General features: G+C 46.0%; 1 protein-coding gene across 5 annotated transcripts; it reads left to right on the top strand.

The window, feature by feature from the left end:
* The first annotated feature begins 30 nt into the window (after positions 1-30).
* On the top strand, positions 31-22,084 carry pacsin3 (protein kinase C and casein kinase substrate in neurons 3). Of its 5 annotated transcripts, XM_079736618.1 has the most exons (11): positions 31-689; positions 2,366-2,459; positions 8,271-8,371; positions 9,305-9,461; positions 9,723-9,958; positions 11,474-11,629; positions 13,149-13,324; positions 14,627-14,747; positions 16,396-16,544; positions 19,692-19,888; positions 20,935-22,084. In XM_079736618.1, the coding sequence occupies exons 3-11, from the start codon at positions 8,318-8,320 to the stop codon at positions 21,048-21,050; spliced, it is 1,362 nt and encodes a 453-aa protein (XP_079592744.1). In that variant the 5' UTR covers positions 31-689; positions 2,366-2,459; positions 8,271-8,317; the 3' UTR covers positions 21,051-22,084. The 5 variants fall into 5 exon arrangements, with proteins under 5 accessions (XP_079592744.1, XP_079592743.1, XP_079592745.1 ...); XM_079736617.1 differs by lacking the exon at positions 2,366-2,459; XM_079736619.1 differs by lacking the exons at positions 31-689; positions 2,366-2,459 and adding an exon at positions 4,917-4,965.
* Positions 22,085-27,095: the final 5,011 nt, after the last annotated feature.

Genomic DNA, 27,095 nt, shown 5'->3' with positions numbered 1-27,095 from the left:
GATGCTCCGTGGGAAAGGGAAACCCATTTATATGGTCTCTGAGAGGAAGAGTGTGCGTTTGTTTTTCGGGCGGTGCGTGCGTGTGTGTGAGTGTATCTGTGCGCGGGCGCCTGGTAAACTGGAGTCTTTGTATGTTTGTGTGTGTGTGTGTGTGTGTGTGTGTGTGTGTGTGTGTGCAGGCGGATGTGATGATCGCTTGCTCAGACAGTGAAGGGTTAAAGACCCGTAATAGGATGAATGGATATTGTGGCTAGCAGCATCTGATTACAGAGACCTCTCCTGAGCGACGCTAGGAAGCATCGAAAAGACTCCTTTCCTCTCAAAAGTGTTTTACAGATCCACATTAAAGTCAACTATTGTTCAATAAGGCAACACATTACAAATCGGCTATTCCTGGGGAGTCCAAACCAGCAGGATACGGGCGAGGAGCGTGCATGCACTGGTGGCGAGTCTCTGCAGGACGCATGGAGTCGCAGCGTAATGGCCTATGGGAGTGCAGCAAGCGAGCCTGTTGCTTCTGAGTAAACATTGACATTCAACGCGCTGCTGGCTTCGAGGCACACGGAACCTTTCGGAGAGTTTCAGCCAGCCCGACGCACCCATGTGCCGCCGACTGCCCGCTGGGAGCTTCTAGGGAACAGGATCATCGGAGAAAGAGGATCGGAGCAAAGCAACATAAGTTGCAACAGGTACGCGCTTGTTGGAGACTTAAGTAGCCTAGCCCGTGTGTTATTTAGATGTTTAGATGTTTGATGTTTATAACGCCAACATGACGCACATCATTAGAACGCGTAATTGCATCGCTGGGACTGGAGGCGTGTAATGGAGACACGTAATACTGCGTAATTTAAATTATCGCAAATCGTACGCTTAGCGATCGGTTGGTTTAACATGACGTAAGCTCGTTCGGGAAAAGTTGGAGTTACATGGGAAGCGTTAAATGTTGATGGAATCGTTTACGTTCACTCGTTTATTCGTATTCGTTGAGTGTGTATCGGGTTCGACTCTTTGGGGTTCTCAGTGCAGCCAGGGCGTCATGACGTCATGTCGCCTGGCTGATGGTGGGGGGCCTCTGCTGCCTCTGTCTGGCCCTCAGGTTCCCTGTGCAGCAAGTGGATTATTTTCATAGAAGGTCGAGGTCCATCAGCAGCTGTCAATTTCTCAGAGTTCGCCTATGAAAAATGCATATATTTTCTCATCAAAAAAGAGTGAATTGTTTTGATCCTAGTGCGACGTCTAATAGGTTTTGGAGTAGAGTTGAGTCACCTACTTTACAGTACACAGTACACTACACACATCATGTAGGACCCTAACCGCATGAACAAGGTGTTCAGAATGTACGATATTTACAATGACCTAAAATATGTGTTAATCTGAAGAAATTAATTCATCAGAAGTAGTCAAAAGTAGCACATCAGATTGACCTATCATGTGGCGGTGTAGAGTTTGGAGGAATCAAATTGTGTCGAGGGTATTATAGCATTTTGGCTGGCTGTACTGGATGCTATGCAGGGGAACAATGCTTGATTGTGTCTCTTTATGTTTAATATTCTGTCCCATCTTCTACCAGGACATACTCCAGGTTTACTAGTGACATGCCAAACCTTTCGATTGCAAGTTGCTGTTGGAGGGAATGGTGCAGCCTGCGTTGACTGCTGCCTCAAAGGGCTGATGTCTGAGTTGTACAGGTCTATCCATCCCTGCACTATCCGCTGAAAAAAGCCTTTCTGTCCAGCCATACTGGCATGTTCCTAAAGCTAGAACTGGTAATTCTCGTGAGACCAGACCTCAATATTTAATCCTATGCCTTACTTGGCAAGGGAAGAGCTCAATGAACTTGCAACTCGTGGTGTGTTGACGTCCTATTGACAGATACTTTGACCCCTTTTCTCCCGGCCATTCCAAGGTAATTTTAGAAGTGTGATGTAAGTCCCCAGGACCTCTTCTATGAGCTCCGGGGTCTCTACGGCCTGCTCATTATGACTACTACACGCTTATTATGTGTGGCATTTCAGTGGGAGCCTCAGAATGTCCCACCTCTCAGCCACTGCTCCTATAACTGCAATAACTGCCACCAACTTACTATCTGCTGCCTCACTCACCTGGCAGCCTGCCTGACCAATACCATCGTCTGGTTCTGTGAGATCCTAACTGCATGTCGGTGGGCTTCAAGGCTTCCTAACCAGCAACTCTGTTGTCTTTCTGGTGTGTTTCCTCTCTCTCTCTGTCTATTCTTTAAGGATTTCTCTCTCTCTCTCTCTCTCTCTCTCTCTCTCTCTCTCTCTCTCTCTCTCTCTCTCTCTCTCTCTCTCTCTCTCTCTCTTCTCTCTCTCTCTCTCTCTCTCGCTGAATCTCTGCTCTTTAGCCTTGCTTTTGTCTATTGCTTTCTCAGGCCTTCGGAGAAACAGCCATTGCTTGCATTTGGACTGCTGTCCATCTCTGTTTTCATCTCTGAAAAGGTAAGGTTGTCTTTGCTTGGACCCTGGGATGGAGCACATCATGTATGTAGGTAGAAAATAGTCTTGTTTTGTAACATGAATGTGTGCAATTGTACGTGTGCAGTGTTGTAGGAAGGTGAATGCATTGAGTTCTATACGTTCAACACTCAAAGGTCTGTTACCTAACTGGAAACTGTGGTTTACAAAGTATTTTAAATAAAGTAGATAATCCTACCTCTCTGACCTGGCCGTTCTAGTTTTACCTACATGAATCGAACATGCCTATTTCTGGTGTGTTTCCTGAGGCTGAAAACATAGAACCCACTGGGATTACTGGGCATTCATTAATAGGTTTGTAGTTTATGTGAAGCTAGACTCTGACATACTGCACATAAGGGAGATTTCATAGTCCATATTTTCACAGAACAGAAAATGTGTTTCATCCCTGCAAGCTTATCGGATTGGACCGGTTTAGAAAGCCTTTCAAGGTTGGCCAATATATGCATTTTTAAATTCGCACTTGTGAATTCAAAAGTACTACACAATTGACTGGGTTTGTATGGAGAGGAACACGAGATCAGGATGTACTCTGTTTTGCACCTCCCCTCTATTTGTTATGTATTTCTTGAAGTGTGTGTTTTCTGGGTTTGTCCTGTCATCCGAGGCATGACTTCAGAGCCTCATCCATCATTACTTCTGTTTATACTTGTCCAACGGTACACAGTTTTGCCTTTTCAAGCAGTTTCCAGGTCATGGTGCACATTTGGGAGATATCTGTTACTAAGGACAGATATCAATATCTGCAGTCTCCCTTCCAGTCCTCAATGTTCTCGGATGTACCCATTTGTATTCAGGATAGCTTCCAAAACAAATTCCTGTCAGTGATTAGAACCCCCATACATAGCCAATCAATGGAACGGGTTTGTTAGTAACAGGTTCCCCTTTTTTTCCGGGGACAGTCCCTGTTTCGGGCAGCCTGTGCCTGGCTGTAGCTGTTCCCGGAAACGCCCCCGGAAATGCCCCCGTCAAGAATATGATTTAAGAAAAATCGATTAGAAAATGTTGTCACATTTTAGTAAGGTATAGTAACAGTTTTAAACGTTGTGATTCGTTGAATGGCAGATTTTGTAATCATTAGAATCTATGACAGTTTGAATGTTCGGGATTCTTTTATATTTACTCTACAAAGTAATAATAGGGCTCTGCTGTACAGCTTGTTTTGTTTATGTGGTAGACTGAATGTAAAACCATCACCACCAACAGTGGTGATCTACTGGAAGTTCAGGCCCGTTCCCACAACACCTACAATCAATGAGCATAATGCGCTGGTGTAACATAGCTCAGGCTAATACCTGTATAAAACTCCCCTAGCCTGCTAGTAGCATAGTTTCAGGAACGAATGGAAGCAGGCTGCTGCAAAACCGGTGATGTACATTAATCTGATTATTGACTGGGTTTCCAGTAGAGCCTTTGAGGCCCTAGACCTAGTCTACCCTTTCCCTCCGCCCCTCTCTCCCTCCCTTTCAAGCCTCCTCCCCCATCCCTGGCCCGCCTGCACTGACCCACTTCTGCCTAAATCCACCGTCCATTGAATCTCCTTCAATCGCTGTGTGTCTCTGCCTTGCGCACTCCTGCCTTCCCTACTTTCTGTCACATGCCGCTAGCTCCTTGTAGTGTTGTGTTGATGGTCCAAAAACTACTGTAAACTATACAACTATAAATGTTGTAACTTGCATTGTTATCTCTTTCTTCTGCTGTAAACGACCACACGGAAATATTACTGCTTCCAGCCTCCCACTGTTCATGGCTAGTCATTATTCATTTTTTTCAACTGCCTTTCTCTTAAAGAATTATCCCAGCCTTTGTTTCGCTCTACAATGTTGATGCTTTTTGTTTTTTCTGACCGTTCATTTATTAATACATTTTTAAATCATCGTCCTTTTTGTACAATGGCCTGGCTACTGGTCCCAGGGAGGATGGATACTCTGCCAGAGTTAAGTCCCAGTCTGCCCTGGAATTTAAGCCAAGAGTCAAAGAAGCATAGGTCAGAATGCAGCCGTGATTACTTTTTCGTTGGGCTTGCCAGCGGATGGTTAATCACTCTAGAAAAGCCAACGTCTTAAGGAACGCATCGGTATACCATGATGGTCCTGTAGGCCAATGCCCTATAGTTCTCTCTAGATATAACTCTGACAATGTTATAATCCGACTTGTGGCTGTGTATTTTACGATTGTTTTATGGTTCTATACAATGTTGTATGAAGCATCTTTTTCGCGTAAGGGACAATTGTACTTCTTGATTCCTATTCCTTCCATGTCAAACGAAGTTTGCGTGTGGGAAATGAACTCAAGAACATGGTCACTTACCAATGCAAGATAAACATCCTTTGTGGACACACACCCATGGGAGGGATCTCTGAGCCTCTCCAGTGACTCCTCCACAGCCACTCCGCTCTCTGAGAGGAGGGTTGTGTTCACCTCCCCGAGCAGGAACAGGCACTGAGTCGGCTTGGAGGCACTTCTTTAGGTGTTTACTGTTTTGGTACATCCTCCATCTTGAAGTGGAAGTGTCCTGTCTTTGGGGTGTCGTCTCGGGGGACTCCGGTGGAGTGCGGTGGTTTGCTGGGTTGGAGGAAGGAGGTTTGCAGACGCGTGGTTGATTATAGGGATGGGTGTGAGAGGGGAGCACAGGGGGTGGTTCAAAGTAGGTCTGTCGCTCACGGCAAAGAAAGCAAGGTAAGATGAGGCAGGCGTGTGCGTGTCTGGGGCTTTGTGGGCAAGCGGCATGTTGGGGGGAAAAACGATCTGCTAAACTTTCTACTCAACAAGTATTAATTGTATTTTTATCTGATCATGGTGTCAATATTCTTACGGAGCATATTGTATGTATTCTAACTTCTCCGTGTTCTTATCCTTGTCGTACCAAGTACTCGTCTTATCTGCTGTGTGTTTTTATCATAGCGACACAGCCTTGTGTTGAGTTGGGTTGGACAGCTCAATATCAAGTTATGGCAACATTTCAAATGTGTTCATTCCAAACAGAACTTCAGAATGTTATCACATTTGGCTTCAGATTAACTTTCATTCATTAACTCTTAGGAAAAAAGTTTTTGAACCGTCCTAATAACCTTATCCATATGTGTTACCACAAATGTATTGTAGAAGTGGTTGGACAGCGTTCTGTCTGGCCTGGGGCTGCGGCATCTAGTGTGTGTGCCAGAACACTGACCTACTCCACTAATGAGTCGGTCTATAAACTTGCTGGACATCACAAAGCGTAATCTCTTAACTCAGGGCCACCCACAGACTGATGGGATTGAACACAGGTGATCAATAGCTGTAGTTCTACTTGTGTTTGTATTTTCTTGCGTATGTTTTGAGTATTAAATGGTGGACTCTTGTGACCGATTTCAAAAGTGGTCCATTGAGGAAGTGTGGTGGCTTTCATGTTCACTTTGGTAGTAGGAGATTTGTGGTATGATTCACTGATGATACAATTTAGACACGCCTTGCATTCTTAACATTGACATTCATACCTTTGGTTTGTTGTTTTTGTCAAATGCACCAACCAAAGCTTACATAAATAATCTTTTTCCTTAGAACCAGTCTGAGCTATTGGTCGAAACAAGTGCAACAAAACTCATATCTTGGGTACCCAGAGAAACTGTATGTTCATGTGAGTTCATGTTCACAAAAGTGAAGCTATAGGAACAACAAAGTCAAGCATCCAGATCAAGAACCCTTATTTCACAACGACACATACTCTTCGTGGAATAGTAATTAGCATGTACCGGCCAAGTCAGCTTCTCATACCCGCTCATGTTGTAGCATGTTGATGTCGGATGCCTTCTTTGCTAGAACATTTTCCACTCACTCACTCATTCACACTTGTGTTTTTGTATGGGTGAAACATGTATGTTCTAACAACTCTGCAGTCCAAATGATAAAAAGTTAAGACTTGTAGAATAGATTTGCGGGGGGAGTAATGAGCACTGCAGAGAAGAGCTTCAGCATTAAAGGAAGTTCTGTTGCTGCTGTGGGAGGTGCCATCCCGTTGCGGTCATCATTACATGTCACACCTTGCAGATTAATACTTGGCTTGAAGACTGCGTCTATTCTGCAGTGCAAAGCTATGACTGCTGTCTATTTTAACCTTTATTTCCCATCTACTGTGTCATCATTTAGGATCCTTTTTAATTGAATTCCGAGCGGTGTTGACTTACCAATCAATATCACCGAAGGTTTTTTTGTGAATGGTTTCCCAAACCATTCACAAATCTTGATAGCTCACCAAAGGTATAACAAACTAATACCTCCATGAAATAACTGGTCAGTCAGTTGGTTTAATGTTCACTTCGTACTAGAACCAGAATGGACATGATAACCCTGAGGGTAAGCTCATGCTTGTCCTCTGTATATTAAACGGTTTGATGTTGGGAGTCAGCATTGCTTACTCCCACAGAATAGCTTTTGAAAGGTCATCCAGACTGTACCATGTCATTTCTGTCCATGCTGTGTTCTTTATTTTACTGCCACACCCACTCCATATTGCAGACTGGAGATTATGGGTCCGGCATTCCACCCTGGGTATATCCGGAACCCGTTCTAAGCAACTAGCCCTTTTGGAAATTTACTGGTTATAGTTTTTCCGGTTTCTCGTTTGAGTGGTTACTTTTTCAGTTGGGCTATGATGTGGCCCAAAATGTGGTGTGTAGAACTTTGTTTTGAAGATATTTTACCGTGTGAATCTTTTACCGGCGCGCAGGCACACACACGCACACACACACACACTCTCTTTGTGTGGCAGCTAGCTTCCCTCTCAAGTTGTTGTGTCTGCCACAGGAAGTGTTTTGGCCTTGGCCCTGGGAGTCGTCCAATCAGACTGCGTCAGTGCGGATGTGGATGTATAGAGTTTGGAGGACCGAGGTCATCGTGAACCCTGGGCAAGGTTCATCCGCTCTTGGGATGCGTCTACAGTGCTACTGGGTTCAGGATATCTTGCGCAGATTGCACTGCGTCCACGGGGTAGTCCACAAACGATCATTGGTAGCGTGAAGTATGACTGGCCATCCGTTCCGCTGTTATCCAAGACACTCATGTGGCCGAGCTCAGAGAAACGGGCTCTCCCTCGCCTGTAGTCATCCAAGAACTGCTTTAATATCTGCAGTGCTCTCTGTGCAAATATTTGTGTATTGTGTTTGACTAAGGCCATGCCTGTGTGCCTGCTTGTGCTTGTGTGTGTCAGACGGGGAGAGATGGAGGGAGAGAGAGTGAGAGAGAGAGAGGGGGAGAGAGAGAGGGAGAGAGAGAGAGAGAGAGAGAGAGAGAGAGAGAGAGAGAGAGAGAGAGAGAGAGAGAGAGAGAGAGAGAGAGAGAGAGAGAGAGAGAGAGAGAGAGAGAGAGAGAGAGAGAGCGAGCATCTCTGATGATCCAACACAAGTGGTTCTGTTGTGTGCTGGTGGGCGGTAGGGAAACAGGGGGGGCCGGTGGGCAGCGTGTGGTAGAGGCTTCTCTCTGCCAGCACTCGGGCCAGTAAATAAACCCCTTAGCTGACGTGGAGCCCGCCTGAGCCAAGGGGCGGGAGCGCTAAGGTTAGCGAACAGCACTCTGACCGCCGCCGCAGCGGGGGGAAGCCTTTCTATCAGTATTGGCGAGGAACTAAAGAAACAGGTTTATTCATCTCAGTCGAAATCCTATTGTGTCATGTCTGACACGTTAATTGTCAAGCATTGGTAGTAGAAAGGACTCTAAGAAGCTAGCACTTTTTTTAATTATGTGTTTTTCCTGCCCCATCCTCTTTCTCCTGTCTCTGTCTCTGTCTGACCTCCTCAGTCACACGTCTAGCCGGCATCATTCCGTGCTGTAGGGCAGACCCCAACATGTCTTCCAATGGAGACCTCAGCGACCTCGGAAGCTCTGACAGCTTCTGGGAGGTGGGCAACACACACACACACACACACACGCACACGCACGCGCGCGCGCACACACACACACACACACACACACACACACACACACACACACACACACACACACACACACACACACACACACACACACACACACACACACACACACACACACACACACATGCATGCACACGCATGCGCAGGCAGGCAGGCCTTTTAACGCCAACACACGCAGGCGAGGGATTTATCGCCAACAGTGCTAACCGCAGAGTCCGTGTAATAGCATCTTGTCGGCCACCTCAGCAGGACGGGGCGCCTGACATGCGTCTGTATGTGTACCCAGCGAGGGGAGGACGAGTGCGTCCTGCTGACTGTAGTGTGAGCAGCGCTGTTGCTGACGCTGAGGTGGAGCCGTGTTGTTTTAAATAGAGACACGCGGCTGCGTAATGGGTCCCTGCTGACTTGCTCCGCGGCCTGCCAGCCGTCTCTGCAGCTAATGCAGACGGCTTTATCCCAGCGGCTGGCTCCTCTCCTCAGAGCAGGACGCTAAGGCTGATCTCTGCGGTCGATCACAATGAATGAAAAAACGGTCGGACGTATAGGAGTAGTGATTGTTTTATGTTGTTGTTTTATCGTTGCTTTTATCCCTTGGTGTTACAGCGCATTTGGGTTCAAGAAATGTCGTTTATAAATTGAATTAATACTAGTTATGTTGAATACTTTCCGAAACCACAAACAATACGGACATACGGTGATCGTTAACATGTGTGCGTGTGAGAGACATACTGTTCCCCAGATAAATGTAACACGCATAAAAAATTCAATACATTTGTATTTAATCGAATTAGTCGTATAAAAATGACGAAGCATTTGTATGTATTTATTAGTGCGTCTGTGCACAACATTCCTCTCAACATCACCTGTCTGCATTGTGTGTGTGTGTGTGCGTGCGTGCAGCCGGGGAACTACAAGCGCACGGTGCGGCGCATCGACGACGGTCACCGGCTGTGCAGCGAGGTGGTTAACTGCTTCCAGGAGCGCGCCAAGATCGAGAGGAGCTACGCCCTGCAGCTCAGCGACTGGGCCCGCAAGTGGAGGGGCACGGTGGAGAAAGGTGAGGAGGAGAAGACCAGGGGAGGGATGGATGGATAGATGGATGGGTGGTTGGATGGATGAAAGGCTATCTACAGCAAAGATACCGAGGATAAGATGCTACACGATGCTAAGTGCTAAGTGCCAGGACGCACAACAAACAATAACTGCGTAAAAGGGGTGTTTTCAGGAGAGGAGGGGAAGGGAAGGGGCAGTGGGGGGGGTAGGGGCATCAACGCCGTTGACCTGTCCTAATGTAACCTGGGTTCGAACCTGCGGCCAGGCCCTCAGTACGGCACGCTGGAGAAGGCGTGGCACGCCTTCATGCAGGCGGCGGAGCGTCTGAGCGAGCTGCACCTGGAGATGCGCGGGCGGCTGGCCAGCGAGGACAGCGACAAGGTGCGCAGCTGGCAGAAGGACGCCTTCCACAAGCAGCTGATGGGCGGCTTCCGCGAGACCAAGGACGCCGACGACGGCTTCCGCAAGGCCCAGAAGCCCTGGGTCCGCCGGCTGAAGGAGGTGAGCCGGGATGTACCCGCTGCTAGAGATGTTCCGATAGCATTTTTTTCCTTCCCGATACCCATTCCAATTCCTGAACTTTACTATCGGCCGATACCGAGTTCATTCCAATACAGCATCTAGCATTGTAACTACTAAGCACTAGTTCTTATTGAATAGTCGGTTCACTTAATGACGACGTTTTTCTTTTTTTCCAGAACCAGATCATTTCCATTTATGATCTATAATTATAAAGATACATTTGTATGCTTGTAGTTAAGCGTCCACGCATCACTGCAGTTCATTCTACCATGCATGAACGCACGTAGGTCAGAGATGACACATTTCCCATTCCGACACTCCAAGAGATGATCTACTTTTTTTACGTATATCTGAAAGTCAGGTCCTAAACTCAGGGTGTGAGTCAGGTGTCAGTCAGGGGTGTGGTCTTAACCCCGCTACGCCCTCGCTGCTGATGTGTGGTGTTTGAACCCCTCCCTCCGAAGTCTGAAATGATGGACATGCATTCAACTGCAGCGTCGTCATGATATGAGTGGCAGTTAGTTGGTCACCTGTTGCTCTGCAGAGACAGGTAATTAGACTCACTAGACCCACTGCCTCGCCTTGAAGGAACGGATTGGAATCGATGGACTGAAATGACGAGAGATTGCGATTACATCAGGAAACATTTCTAATGCTAAATGCACACCTTGATGCACCCTCAATAACATAACAAGTAAATGACGGGTTTCTGTCGTCGGGACAGTTATTATTCCGACTCTTATAGAGTATCCAACCGACGGATCAAACTGCAGGAGTGGCAACGTCTCTAGTGACCTCATAGGCGTTTACCGCGGCTGTTTCTAATTGGGTCAGATTCCATCACAGCAGACTTACGACACCACTGTCCCAGGAGAGGTGCGTCATGCTGCTGGAATTAACAGCGCCTGGGCAAGAGAATACCCCATACAAGGTTCAGTCACGTCAGCAAGAGAAGCACCAGCCTGTTGGCTCCTGCCAGACCCTGAGCTGAAAACGACAGCATCTGGAGCATGTTGTGTACATAGTATTTGAAGCAGTATGTCCCACGCAACTAGAGAAGATGGGAAGGGGAGAAAGTGCACGTTTCACACAAACTTTGGCTCGTGTGTTTCAATCGAAAGCAAATTAAGTACTCCCTGACTGTATGGATAATAACATATTGACACTACTGTCAATACATAATATATTGTAAATTAATGTTCAACAACATGTAGAGAGGTTGTAACTTAAGTCGTGTCTGTGTCTGTCTCTGTCTCTGTCCCTGGTGTTGAAATTGAAATTCTTTGTTGGCACATGCACAAAGGTAAGCATGCAAATGTACAGGTCAAAAGGATAACCCAAAACAGCCCTTGGGCTTATTTCCATTGTGGTCCCTTGGTAGTGTGAGCATGTATGTAGGTGTATGAAAGTGTTTGTGTCGCTAATGCGTGATGCGTGATGCGTGCGTCTGTGTCTCTGGTGTGTGCGTGTGCGTGCGCGCGTGCGTGCGTACAGGTGGAGTCCACGAAGAAGAGCTACCACCAGACCAGGAAGGAGGAGCGCACGGCGCTCACCAGAGAGAACCACGCCAAGGCCGACCCCACCAAATCCCAGGAGGAGGTCCGCAAGTTCTCCACCAAGGTGGAGCGCTGCGCCGAGGAGGCCGAGAAGGTACTGTGAGAGCGGCCGGGCGCACGGGGCTGCAACCAGCCCGCGAGTCACTGGACGCACACACACAGGCACACACAGGCATAGACGCGCGCACACACATACGCGTAGACACACACACACGCACATACGCTTAGACACACACACATGCACAAACGCACGCACATACACTTAGACACACACACACGCACAAACGCACACACATACATGCGCATAGACACATTCACACCTGCGCATAGACACACACACACATACGCGTAGACACACAAACACACACATACGCTTAGACACACACACACATGCACAAACGCACGCACATACACTTAGACACACACACAAACACACACACATACATGCGCATAGACACATTCACACATGCGCATAGACACACACACACATCTTATCATCAGCCGTTTGTTAATTGCTAGTGTTGCACCACATAATAGATAGTGCTCACTAATGTGTGGACACAAACCTGTAGATAGGAGAGTGGATGCATTAGCATACATTTGTGAACACACACACCAGACACACGCACACACTCCAAAGACACACGCACAAACGCACCACAAGACACACATGCGCACACACACACACAGACACACACCAGAAACAGACAGATACACACACCCGAGACACACACACAGACATATTACACATCAGAATCACTCACACACCAGACACACACCAGACACACCCTGACTAAATATGTATCGCACCAGTACTTCCAGTGGGAAAATGTCCAGTGAGAACCAGGAAAAACATACCTGAGCGAGCGTTTACTATGTGCCAGGCGTGACCGGGCCTGTAGGCCTGCTTCCATCTGCCCATGGCCGGTGGTATTCCCATCCACCTTAACACCCAATCAAAATGAAATGATGCACTGAACTCTTAGAAGTTCAGTTCAAATCCAATAAAACTTATTTCTGACTTAAAATATAAGCAGGGAGGGAATGATGTCAGTCCCTGCTTAGGTGTGTGTGTGTGTGTGTGTGTGTGTGTGTGTGTGTGTGTGTGTGTGTGTGTGTGTGTGTGTGTGTGTGTGTGTGTGTGTGTGTGTGTGTGTGTGTGTGTGTGTGTGTATATATACAGTGTATACATATATATATAAAATAACTTCACACGCTGTCTCTTTTTACAATTTATTTGTTACCAGCATCCGTAGTGTTAATCAGCAGCGAAGAAGTCCATCAAAGACGTTGACGTCGCTTAGCAACCGAAGACGCTGGGGTTGATAAGTAACCGGACTACTTGCGGAGTGACAACAAAGACGGCAAAAAATCCACTTTCCTTGACAGCGGTCAATTATACTTAGCAACGGTGAATTATCAAATATAATTCACCACCGACGGCGGTGAATTATATTTTCACCGCCGACGACGGCGCGTTCCACAGCATTGAGAAGAGCCGTGTAATAAATATATATAATGTGTGTGTGTATATATATATAATGTGTGTGTGTGTGTGTATATATAATGTGTGTGTGTGTATATATATATAATTGTGTGTGTGTGTGTGTCAGGCGAAGCAGCGCTACGAGAAGGCTCTGGAGGAGCTGAACCGCTGTAACCCTCGCTACATGGAGGACATGGAGCAGGTGTTTGACATGACGCAGGACGCGGAGCGAGGACGCCTGCGCTTCTTCAAGGACGTGCTGCAGGACATCCATACACACCTGGACCTGTCCCGCCAGGAGGGGTAGGAGACGCACGCACGCATGCACGCACGCGCAGACGCAGACACACACACGCAGACACACGCACACTCACACACACACACCCATACCTTGACCTGTCCTGCCAAGACGGGTAGGACAGACAGATAGACAGACACACACAGACACATGTAGGACGCACACAAGACGGCAGGGACACACACACATGTCCTGCAAAGACGGGTAGGAGGGAGACACAGACACACACTTTGTGTAGAGACACACACACACGCAGATTGGTGGGGTTTTAATGATTTGGCCTAATGCTAAATCCATGCTCAAACTACATTAATATTTGTTCTGTGCGTGGGATAGATGGGTGTGTGTTTGTGCGAGTGAGAATGATTTGAACACTTTTGCGGTTTTCCATTAAGTATTATTTTCCCTCTCCCCTCATATTTATTTAAATGACTCATCGTTCCCATGGTGACACTGTTTGCTAATGAACAAGTGCACCACTGTCTAAATATTGGTTGGAATTTGACTTCAGATATCGAACCTGTTCATGTTCTGGCACTCTGTCGGCAATCGTCACAAAGGTTGCGGAATTCATGGATTTTACTTCAGCCCAGCAGTGTGAGTTCAGTACCATTTATTTGGGTCACATGATAGCTGGTAGCTGAATGTGGTGTCAAGTATATCAGCATTGTTATTTTAAGAACAGGTTATGTCAATGTCAATTGAACCGGCAAGAGTTGAATGCTGGGACGATTCCGTCTCCAGGAAGGCACTGCCTGTGGCGGTCGCAGGGTGTGTCCAGGAAAAAAAAACGTGCTCGTGGATGTTTGGAAATGTCAGAATTTACCTCTGCTGAGGGCTGGTCTCTGGCGACTGCGCTGCAGCACCACCTAGAGGTTGAATATGGTATCTGTCTTTTTCTTTTATATCTATTTCTACCGCTGAAAGGCAAATCTACTCTTTGTCTTTTAGTAGGGAGGAAGTATTTTTAATTTAAAAAATACTTAACACACACACATACAATATGCTGTGAATGAGTCCCCATCATTCCATCTATTTCATTCAAACCTTTATGGATTTCATTAGAAGCGGAGGGTTTAATAGGGAGCTGTGTAACGCACGTGTGTTGTTTTCTTTATTAAAGCAGCCCGGGTGTATGGTTGTAGGATATTGCTCCAACAACCTTGGGCTCGTATCGGGTGTCACTCAAACGTCAAATACTGAATCAAACGCTGTGAAACGCAGAAGAATAAAGATAGCTTTCCTTGCATATTGTGGTTGTTTGTGAGGGATGCTCACCGTGTGACTGTGGTGCTCTGATGTGGAAGGTTCCAGAGCCTGCACCGAGACCTGGGGCAGACCATCAGCGCAGCCAACGACGTGGAAGACCTGAAGTGGTGGAGGAACACCCACGGGCCTGGCATGAGCATGAACTGGCCCCAGTTTGAGGTAAACACCACGCCGGCACGTCGCTCACTCAGTCGTCTCATTCAGCCGCTCACTCACTTTCCAGCTCGCTCGCTCGCTCGCTCATTCACTCACTCATTGGAAGGTAACCGGAAGGTTGCTAGTTCGATCCCCGGCTCCACCTAGCGAAGTGTTGAGGTGTCCCTGAGCGAGACGCCTCACCCTAACTGCTCCCGACGAACTGGCTGTCGCCTTGCGTGGCCGACACCGCCTAGTGAGCGAATGCGTGCATGAATGGGTGAATGTAACGCAATATTGTAAAGCGCTTTGAGGGGCAACAGGTTAGAAAAGAGCTGTATGAATGCAGTCCATTTACAATTCATTCAATGAACCCAATTCATTCATTTAATTTCTGTCTAGCATTATAACCCAAGATTCCACTTCCAGTCCTTTTTTTCCTTTGACAGTGTTTCTGAGGGCCTGTGTGGTACTGGGCGTATGAGGCGCTACGACCCACGAGGAATGCATGTGAATCAAGCAGCTCGGAGTGAAAGCCTTGTTGTGTGACCGGGGGGGGGGCTTGAGTGGGCCTTGGAATGGCTGTCGGAGGAATGAGCCAAAGACCCTCTTCATCATGAGCGCACACTTCCACACGCGTCCCCTGCAGCACCCTAGTTAGCGCCTTATTGGAGAGAGCTCGCCCTACGATGGTTCACCGAGAGATTTTCCCACGCCCGGGTCGGTTTCCTGTAAAAACTAAATGAACAGGAATTCTTTCTTTTATATTTATTAGAGCCTCTTCATTTGTGTTTGATGTGTCCTTCCCTGCTCGGGGCTTAATACACGGAGCCAAAGTATACAGTCAGAGTCAACTTTGAGGAACACGGAACACATTTAGCCTCATAGGGATGCCAGATTAGGGGTGATCAGCGGATTTATCAGCCTCCATTAGTGACCCTGCGAAAGAAAAATAGAAATCTCTTTCCAAATAGAACTCGGTTATGTTCTTCTTTATAATCTCCTCTATGATTCCACGTGGGTTGTCAGGCCGTGCGGTAGCCTTCTACGCGAGCGTCTGTGTGGCCACAAAGGCCTGACCCGACAGCCATCGTCAGGAGCACTGGAAATAGGGTTGACGGCAGCATGTTGGTGTGTGTGCATCACCCCAGTCTGAATGGGTGCCCTGGCTACACCTGGCCGTCCCCACAGGGACTGGGGAGGGGCCAGAGAGCTTCCATGTCCTCAGGAATCTCTTGGCATTCCCTCAGCTCACACACACACAGAGGGAGGCATTGTGCTGGTGCTCTCTCTCTCTCTCTCTCTCTCTCTCTCTCTCTCTCTCTCTCTCTCTCTCTCTCTCTCTCTCTCTCTCTCTCTCTCTCTCTCTCTCTCTCTCTCTCTCTCTCTCTCTCTCTCTCTCTCTCTCTCTCTCTCTCTCTCTCTCTCTCTCTCTCTCTCTCTCTCTCTCTCCGTCCGTCCGTCTCTCCGTACACACACATGTGTGTGGACACAAGCGCACGCCCACATAATACACTGTTCTGTGTTTTTACTTTAGTTCCCGCCACGTCTAGGTCACTGGCACAGCTTAGTCTGCGGGGGGGGGGGGGGGGGCTTGTAGTGAGCAATCATTTTCTGTTGAAATCCTTCATCGAAAGTGTGTGTGTGTGTGTGTGTGTGGGGGGGGGCTCAGGAGTGGTCCCCGGATGCGAGTCGCTCCATCAGCAGGAAGGAGAAGGGTTGTCATGACGAGGACAATGTGGTCACCCTCACCAACATCGTGCCGTCCGGCGCGGAGGATGCCCCGCCTACCCCGACCCCCACCATCCTGGACACAAGCAGGTGAATACAGAAATACTGTGTGTGTGTGTGTGTGTGTGTGTGTGTGTGTGTGTGTTACGCCCCTTGCCCAATGCATACGTCCGTCGACGGATCTCATTGGCTTTGCATGGGGCGATCCCGCAATGCATTGTGGGTCCGTCCGTTCCGTCGGCTCCGTCTCCTGCGTTCAGAAGTTGAGAAAATTGTAACTTTTCAGGCTGCGACGGATGCGTCAGCCAATCAGATCGTGGCAAACACCGCTCCCCCATCCGTCAGACACGCCTTCCGTCGACGGACGGATGCAGTGGGCAAGCTGCGTTAGGGCTGAACGATTGATCGCAATCGCGATGTAATAGAACGCGATATGCAAATCGCAAAGGCTGCGATAAAAAAATAAATAAATAAATATGATTTGTTAAAGTTACTGACTCGAGATTAGTAATAAGATAAGATTTATGTTTATTATTCAATTGTTAAATAAAGATGTTATATCAATTCATCTCAACACATCAGCCTGGCCTAAAGGAAAGAGCGGTTTGTATGTTCACTTCTCTCAATGTTGTGTTAGTTATACTAAAGAATGATTTAATGTTTTTTTTGTGAATAATACAGAACATAAGGAACCTAATCAATTTAAAAAATCGCATATTAAATCGCAATCGCAATATTGGTCAAAATAATCGCAATTATATTATTTCCCCAAATCGTTCAGCCCTAGTGTGTGGAGGGAGACGGCAGACATGGGGTTCAAACCCACGACCTTCCGGTAGAGCCCGTTGCCCTGGCTGCTTCAGGAACCTGTCCCTCGCGTTCCATCAGTAGGATGTGACCTGGGCGGACAAAGTCCTGGTCGCTGCTCGATTGGTTCATTGGTTGGTTGACGGGCACTTCAACCAACCAATGAGAATTGAGACCGGTTGGTCGTACGATCGATGGTGTTTCTTTCACAAGTAAGAAAGCTCTTCCTAGTCCGTTATTTTCTGGGGCGAAAGCGGTGGTGTGGTCTATTTTATTGTAGTGGGTGTACTGTGACGGTTCCCTCCCAGCCTGATACACACCCGTCCCGCCGGTACGTGTGCGTGTGTGGCGCTTGTTGGGTGTCGCATCACACTCACTAACGCAGGGGTCTACAACCCGTGGCATGGATTTAAGAGTGCAACAATGATCGACAATCATGGAAAGCTGAATAGGCTTATCAGTTTCAATAACGGTGTGAACAAAAAGAACACAAAAATGACAAGCCGTGTGTATCTGTAGTAGCAATAGCACCTGCTAAACAAGGTCAAAATCTACTCAAAATAATTTCATGAACTGTTTACAACCTTGGCTAACCAATGCATGAGAAGGAGATGAATTGAGATTAATGTTCCACTCTTTCAATTGCTCTAATTATAGCTTTAACTGTTTTTAACTAACATACCAGTAATTGAATTGTGTAAAAGTCTGAAATTACTGCACCTTAAAAACGACCACGAATTAGCTATACTCTCCTTTGCATAGTAACTTTATGAATTTCAATTATGTATACCAACTGCATGTTGGCTGACATTTGCCTAACTTTCTTTCCCTCCACTCTAACCAAGGATGCCTGATTTTAAATTCCCTAGCCTGACACTCATCCGAAGGGATTAAAACATTGTCTTCTGTTGACTACTTGTTATGTAGTATACACATTAATGTGGGAGGACTGGACACACACACACACACACACACACACACACTCTTTTCTGTTGTGTCTTTGTTTTTCATGTTCTCTGCGTTGCCCTGTCACCGTTGGTGTTTAACACCCGATAGGCGTGAGTGTGAACCTATCAGACTTGGCCCCTTTGCCAACATCACAGCGTCTTCCACTGGGAGCCATTATACTATATATGCTATACATCATAGCTATACGTTACTGAGTCAGACTCGGACTTAGAGTGGATCTGAAACCCACTGACTTCCTCCAAACAGCACTCGCGCGATATTTAGGCTACCAGGCACAGAAGAGTGCATTATCTATCTCCTGGCTTTTATCCCATTAGAGTGTGTGTGTTTTTGTGTGTGTGTGTGTGTGTGTGTGTGTGCCCGCCCTCACGGGGCCCACCCCAGTATTTGAACTCTGTGTACTTGGCCTGACTTCACACTCTTAATTGCTAACTTAAATCGCTGACTCAGGCTTCAGAGGTTGCGTGTTGTTGTGTTTCCTGTGTGTGTGTGTGTGTGTGTGTGTGTTTGGGGGGGGGATCAGACATGCTCCCGCTGGGCTCTTCAAAAGAGAAGCACCCTGTCTCTCTCCCTCCCCACGGCCCCATTAGCACCCAGTAGCACCGTTTCTCTCTCACGCCCCTCCCAGCAGTCCTGGGCCTCGCTCCCTACGGTCATTATCACTGCCCCGGAATAGCAGAGCCACTGTTCACCACTTTGTTCGGCCCTCTCATGGACTTCCCCTCTCCTGAATGGCTACAACCTTTCAGAGGGGTTATTAAAGATCATCGTTAGAATGTTAACCGAACAAAAGGTTGTGTTCCCCTCAGCTCCTTGACCTGGTTAAGGAGCTGAGGGGCCTCACCATGAGCCAGCAGAGGTGCATGATGGGATACCATTTCTGCCCCGCATGCCCTTGCCCAGTTTGACCCAAATCATTTTTCAGTGCATGCTGCCATGTTGTCATTTTAATTTTTAAAAATATATACATTTTTTTCAATAATTTCTTTTAAAAAAAAAATAGATTATTGACCATGAATCTTTGAGGAATGACCTCAGGTTCATTCCTCAAAGCCGCTTTAACTTCAATACACACCCTTGACATTCTCTCTTTCTCCCTCTCGCCTCCCTCCCTCTCCCTCCCTCCCTCCCTCCCTCCCTCTTACCTCCCTCCCTCTCTCTCCCCTCCCTCCCTCCCTCCCTCCCTCCCTCCCTCTCGCTCGCTCCCTCCCTCCCTCCCTCCCTCCCTCTCACCTCCCTCTCACCTCCCTCCCTCCCTCTCGACTCCCTCCCTCCCTCCCTCCCTCCCTCCCTCTCCCCTCCCTCCCTCCCTCTCCCCTTCCTCCCTCCCTCCCTCCCCCTCACCTCCCTCCCTCTCGCTCCCTCCCTCCCTCCCTCCCTCCCTCTCACCTCCCCTCCCTCCCTCCCTTCCTCCCTCCCTCCCTCCCTCCCTCTCACCTCCCTCCTTCCCGTCCTCCGCAGGGTGAAAGACTATTCCTCGGACTGGTCGGACGAGGACGGCTCTAAGAAGGGTCTGGGGGTGAACGGCATGGGTGAAGTGGATCAGCAGGAGGAGGAGGAGGTGGAGGTGGAAGAGGGGGATAAGGTAGAGGCCGTGCCTGTCCGTGCGCTCTATGATTACACGGGCCAGGAGGCCGACGAGCTGAGCTTTAAAGCAGGTATTAATCCCTACTAATGCCCATTAATCACTCACGCCTCTGTGGCTCCTTACACACACTGAGGAGACATGGAGCAGGCTTACTGTGAGACGCAGACACGCAGACAGACACACAGAAACAGACACACACACATCTTGATAAGTCATGATATACACACACACACAGTCTTGATACACACACACACGCACACGAGCACGCACGCACACACAGGCACATATTCACACACAGTCATGATGTGCACACACACAGTCATGATGCATGCTACTATTTTTCTTTGTGGTTCATTGTATATTTACATTAGCAGAACACACTCGCATATGCAATGTTCATATTTGTATGCATGGTAGACAATGTTGCATATCTGGGTCCTAAGGATCTCAACTGTATGTTTCATACAGTTTGTGTGAAAAGTCCCAAGGTTATTTGCCAGTTTGGCAAAGTAATCATTTGGGATTCAAAAGTGATCATGTTTGCGGGATGCTTTTATCAAAACTGCAACCTAGAATCCATAATGAGAGGATTAAAACTCACTAATTGGTGCAGATTTATTATTTCCACAAGCCCTGGTGTGTTTACATCAATGCATGGATTCAGAAGGCTGATTGAATTGGTTGATTGTAGATATCAACTAGGGCCGCGTGTTTATGACAAAACTAATTATCCAGATTATCAATTCAATTGATAATCAGTTGCACCTACTATACATAATAAAGGAATTGCTGTATATTAGCAAGCATACCTTTATTCAATTAAGGAAGGTTTAAGTGAACTGTGGTGTCACTGTCGTGTGTCATTGTAGGGTCACTGGAGTTTCAGTGCAGTGTCACCCTCTAGTGTCACTTTAGTGTGACTGCAGTGTCATCACTGTAATAGGCTGAATTCTGCAATGTTTGGTGTTTGTGGACCAGTGGCCTCTTCAGTTTGACAGTATCAGAAGTATTGCGATTTCACAAACCCTCGTGAAATTTTGTTCCACACCTAGCACGTCTGGCGAGTCCTCGCTACACATGAACACGACCTCCCCCCCCCCCCCCCCCTCTGTGCAGGAGAACAGCTGCTGAAGATGACGGAGGAGGATGAGCAGGGGTGGTGCCAAGGCCGGCTGTCCAATGGCCAGGTGGGCCTGTACCCCGCCAACTACGTACAGGTGGTCGCCTCATGACACCACGGCCCGCCCACCTCAGCCCCGCCCCTTCCGGGCCGCCCGGCCAATGGTACTGGAGAGTTAGACGCCTGGACCAATCGCACCATGCCACCAGAGCCCACGTGAGCGTGTGCCCTTCCCGGAGGTGGACACTGTGAGCCTTGCCAACCAACCATTCCCTGAACAATTTTTATTTTCTTTTATTTTCCTTTTTTCTCAAATACCTATGCTCTTTGCCTAGCTACGGGAGTGAGGGAGTCCGCCGTGCTTCCTGCCGCCATTTTGCGTCACGTAATGTTGTCCAGAGTGAGCGTGTCTCTCTTGTCTAGTCGTGTTTTTCCGTTGGCGGCGCATCAATCGCGGGGGAAGTGCCTTCGCAGAGACGGTTGACCTTGAACGTCTAGTGATGACCTCTGTAAGATGCTGGCTGACATTAGACCTGACCACGCCCACCTCATAACCACGCCCACATAATGACCACGCCCACACCATGGCCACGCCCGCACCATGGCCACACCCACATGATCCCATCGCTCGGTGAAGGTTACCCCCCGACAACTCAAAGCAGCCGGGTGTGGCCGTTGTGTGTGTATATATGTTACCTGTTTTGGTCACCAAAACAGGTATAAAATAAACAGTCGTTGAGTTATGGTAGGTTTAACGTTGTTGATGGATATTTAGCCTTGGCAGTGCGTTCAAATCGGTGTTGATTTGTTCTATGAATCAGCTTCCTCTCCTGCTATTTCTGCTGTTATCTTAAAAATATATATATATATATGTTGTCAATCACACTCAAATGAATGAGTTTTTAGTTTAAAAAAATGTTTCCTTGTTGAAACCATCTAATCTTTTATTTGTTGGTCCATTTCTTTTTGTTGCTAAACTGACAAAAGTGAGCGAGGGCATGAGTGGTTTTCTAGTTCATTTTGAGATTGTTTCCCCAGATGTGTGCGTGTGTTTGTGTGCGTGTGATATATTGGCCACTGCTAACCCTGTGCACCGATGCTGGAGCTAACCCATGTACCCTCTCAATAAAACCATTGGGAAAACTACTGCAGTGCTTTTGATCTTTGATACAAGAACAGAAAACGCGTTTCTCTGTTAGCTCCTATGAACCATATGGTGCGTTTTGGGAGCATTGAGAGGTAAGCAATGCTGTTCTGCATGAATAATAAGAAAACATTTGTTGTTAGTGGGGAGGAAGTAGTTTGGATTTAAAAAGGTCTTGGACACGCACACACAACTATCCATCCAGGGATTGTTTTTGCTCCTCTTTCATTTATGTGTAGTTTTTATTTTGTCCTCTAGATGTCCTCATTTTTTACGTTAAGTATTTTCCTGAATTATCTCTACCTGCTGTGTCTATTATAATAAGTTCAACCTCGTTTTGGTCTATTTAGCTCCTACTAGTCTTGATTCTTCCTGTACGTTCCAGTTTCCACGTGTGTCAACTGTTTTTTGTTCCTGTTTTCTGCAGCATTTTCTATTTAAATTTTCATGGACCGTCTTCCTTTCTTATGTCTGTTTTGAATCTAAACACACTCTTGTAATGATTTTCGTTTTTACGTAACATTGATTGTAGGCTACTCGTTATTTGCGATAACCGACCTGCATCAAAGTGAATAAGATATACAATGACATAGCAAACACAAAGGTGCGTAAAGTCACCTGCCACAAAAGAGCATAGCTCAGCGGCCGGTGTTAGTTGATTAAAGTCCTAAAGGACACATTATTATCCTTTTCAACAGATGCAATTTGGCAACCTTACAATATCATTTTCATAAATTGTAAAAAGTGATTATTATTAAAGTGTCCACACACAAACGAACAAGCACACACGCATGCACGCGCGCACACACATGCACACCTTCACACCCAAGTTATTCAGTACAAGCTCTAGTGTGTGAAATAAGGCAAATGATTGTGGTTTGATTCACGACATGTGCAATATACCAAAAATGAAGTGTTTCATGGAAGAATTATTAGCAAAGTGTTGTGTAAGTGTGGCATCTTGTTGGACATGGTAAGTGTCATGCCCCACCACACACGACGCATGGCTGCCTGCGTGTATGTGACAAACAATCTCTCTCTCTCTCTCTCTCTCTCTCTCTCTCTCTCTCTCTCTCTCTCTCTCTCTGACAGCAAAAAAGGCAATCGAAGGGTCAATGGCGTTGATGAGATAGAGGGTGTGTGAGTTGGAACTCGTACAACGTACACAGACACTTACAACTTTGGGCTCATATACACCAAGCCAATAATGTTGCAGTAAACACTAAATTATGTATCATTATTACTCCACATGCGCCCTACATGATTCATAGTTTGGGTTGAAAGTTCAAACCTTAGACCAGTTTGTTTGGATAATCAGTTAAGTCCAACAAATAAATGATTCATATAATTAGTTATTGTGTTGTTCTGCCTTGACTTGCACTGTTTCTATAAACAGCACCTTCCGCCTGTGTCACGAACCACAGACATTCACAAGCTAAGCTCCTTTGGAAGAGAACAATATCTTACTAGACTGTGGCGCCAATGTCATTAGTGAATGCTCCTGTGATGACTGTGATGGTAAGTAGGCTTAACAAGACACGCTCAGACACGTTCACGTATGTCTCTGGTCTCTCAGAAGATTGCAAAATATGTAAGTGAAGAAACAATGTGTTTGTTTCCATAGCCTGGCTGTAACAAAGTGACTGACATACCCATACTACACGTGGTAGCAAACAGAGGCACGGGTCACACAGCATAATTTAAGACTGAGCACCGGCCACTAACAGTGTGGCTCTGAAATAGACTGAATTATCACAAATCACTGTTGCTCAAGCCGGTTTCTTCTAGCAATAAAAACACATCGGTTGACCAATGACATCACCAGATACTGTCCACGTGTAACAGTGATTTAAGATATTTACAGTTTTTCTCGATTGTATACACACAAAAAATGGAACTATGCACACAATTCTGAAAACTTGAAGCCCATGTATCAACTACAAGACTCCAGACTGCTAAACTCTCAGCACAATTCCACAGTTTTCACATTTTTGCTAAACTCTAAGCACGAATCTCATCATTTAGCACACTTGGTTCACCTGGATCACACTGGCCTTCAAAACGCAACAAATTATTACCAATAAGTCTAACTCACTTCTCACCTGTTCAAACTCAACTGACAAAACAATTCAGTCGTGTCAATCAAGAGCATTAAAGAGGACTCAGTGAGCTCTACTGTGTTGTAGATATGGTCCTTTGGCCTGATAAGGATTGGAGGTGGGATACATACTGATTTACATGTAGATCTGTTTCACCTCATTTATATTCTTATTTTTTGTTGGCCTACGAAAAGCTTTTCAAAATGTTCAGCTGAACATTCTACTGTATTACAGTAAAAAAAAAAAAATTTGCTTTCTTACCTTTTTGTACTTGTACTTGCACTGATTTCATCATTACATCCCTGAAAGACAGTCAACATTTTCTTACTGTAGTGTTTTTCATTTTACTTAATTTACCAAAATAGGTAAAATTGGTGTATTGTCAGAACAATGTTGCAGCATCAACTATAGGTGTACAGTATGACCCTGGAAAGCTGGGATTGTGAGTTTAGCCTATTGGAGCTCATTGGAGAGACAAATATACATTGTATAGAGAAGAATTTGTGTAGTAGTTGTTTTTTGACAAAATTATTAACCCTTCTCAGGTTTGTGTTTAGAGTTTTGAGAAATTGAGCTTTAGTTTCAGAAAACGTGTTTAAACGATTGAGAAAAACTACGATTGATTTAAAAACAGCCATTTGAGTGGACCAATCATGTTTTCTTCCCTAACCCTAACCCTTTTATGGACATAATGTTCTTTCATTAGGACATCGTGACATTGTCTTCAGACGCCAGCCATGCTAAGCGTCTTGATTAACTGCATTGCTGATCACAGGGATGTGTTTATGATAAAGGTACAAGTTACCTTACGATTAAAATGTTCTCCTTATAGCACTCCTCCCAAGGCCTGGGTGTATACAGTGAAGCAGGCTAGCTTCACTGCTAGTCCAGCATCCAACTCTCAACTGGAACCACGGTAAGCTGACCTTTATCAGGGTCTGTGTCTTTGTGCACCCTGGGGATACTGAGAGAGAGGCTGAGCTCATCTGCTGTTTCCCGGCTTATAACTGTAGCCTGGTACAGATCCCTGGTAAAGATCGATTGGAAGGAGGGTTCACCATGGCTTCATTCTTCAACGTCATTTTCCTTGTACTAGCGTCCAGTGGCATCAAGTCTCTCTCTCTCTCTCTCTCTCTCTCTCTCTCTCTCTCTCTCTCTCTCTCTCTCTCTCATTTTTGGTTTATTGACGCCATCGTTCATTCCTTGTCTTTAATTTCATGTTTCTCTCTCTCTGTAGGATACGAACACAACTTTGACAAGGTAAATACACTCAACCTAGGCACTCCTTATGATTATCAGTCTGTCATGCAGAACAGCAGGTGTGTGTGTGTGTGTGTGTGTGCGTTTGTGTGTGTGAGTATGCGTTTGTGTGTGTGTGTGTTTGTGAATGTGCGTGTGTGTGTGTGTGTGTTCGTGTGTACGTGTGTGCATGTGTGCGTGTGCGTGTGCATGTGCATATGCGTGTGTTTGTGTGTTGAGAACATGATTTTCCCTCCCTAATCACTGGTGTTTATGTTAACACATCATATTCTTCTGTTACAGAAATGCATTTTCAAAGGATTACGGTGTTCTGGACACCATTGTTCCCATATCAGCGGTTGGAACATTTGGACAAGCATCGGGGATGGGCATCAATGACATCACATGAGTCAATGTGCTTTATGAATGTAAGTATTCAATTAGATTAAATTAAATTCAATTTGAATGTTAGTAGGAATAAAAAGGTGAAATGAAAAGGGAGCAGTTATTATTTTTATTTAATTATTTCAGTTCACTAGAGACACACTGTTGATCCATTGAGCCTGATTACAGAAAGTCCAAAACTATTTTAACAGGCAACTGAGTTGAAGGCTGAGGCTTCTCCTGGTGTCAGAATCAAACCAACCGACATTGAAAATCAAGCTCAACTTCTTTATACCAGGGATATAGTTAGCAACCTTTGGGGAAGGGTCACTCGAAAGCAGATGTTTATCTAAATCTAATTCCTGATACGGCTCAGAAGAATCTGAGCAAGAAATCACAATTGGCATGGTCAAAATGTCCTGGTGTTTCATGATCCAGAGTTCAGACTAGCTTTATTAATCAGAATACAAGGTTAGGAGTTTTTTTCAGGGATAATGATTGTATTTTGTAAGTGTAGTTCTAAGACATACTGAATAAATACCAGTAATACCAGTAATATAAGTTAATTTGCTCACACTTTAGAAAATAAATATCTAACATTATTGCTGTTTTAGTTTGTCAATGGCCTTTGAATCCACATCTGTTACACTGCAAATGTCTTTTGAACCCTGACCAGTTGTCAAATCCAAAGTCTTTACACTTTGCGAAATTGTAAATTCTGACAACAAAGACATATTCCGATATTTCCCTTCCAAATTCACTCTGTTGCACACATGCATGTCTTCACTCACTCGTTCCTCTTTTTATTCCCTGAACTCTTGTCTTATGTTCATCACAAAATGGCAACCTAGCTATGAAACCCTTGCATCAGGGTGCATAACAATGTTGCAAATGTACAGTTTCTCTAGTTCTCTAGAGTATAGCGTTTGAAAGGGGTAGAACTATATATATGTTCAATATCAAAAACAAGTCAGCATGTATGGTTGCAAACAAACAAACAAACTAAATATTGCCAACAGCTTATCAAAAAACACATTACACCCAAAAATCCAACTGAACTAACATTTTCTCAGTTACAGTTTTCCTCTGGTGATCCCTGAAATCACTTAGGTGGTCACCAAATATATTTCTAGAAAAAACCCTGTTCATGAGCCTATATTCCCACAACGTCAATATCTGTGGTACTGGCAGCAATTTTGTCATTGCACGTGGCGGCCCCAAAAGTGTTAACACAACACGTTTGATGGAGAAGGAAAAACGTGCCCCTCCACACCTCAAGGTTTGTCACAAA

This window comes from Pollachius pollachius, assembly GCF_949987615.1.
Source record: "Pollachius pollachius genome assembly, chromosome: 5".
Taxonomy (NCBI): Eukaryota; Metazoa; Chordata; class Actinopteri; order Gadiformes; family Gadidae; genus Pollachius; species Pollachius pollachius.
This window is presented reverse-complemented; position numbering and strand designations above follow the sequence as displayed.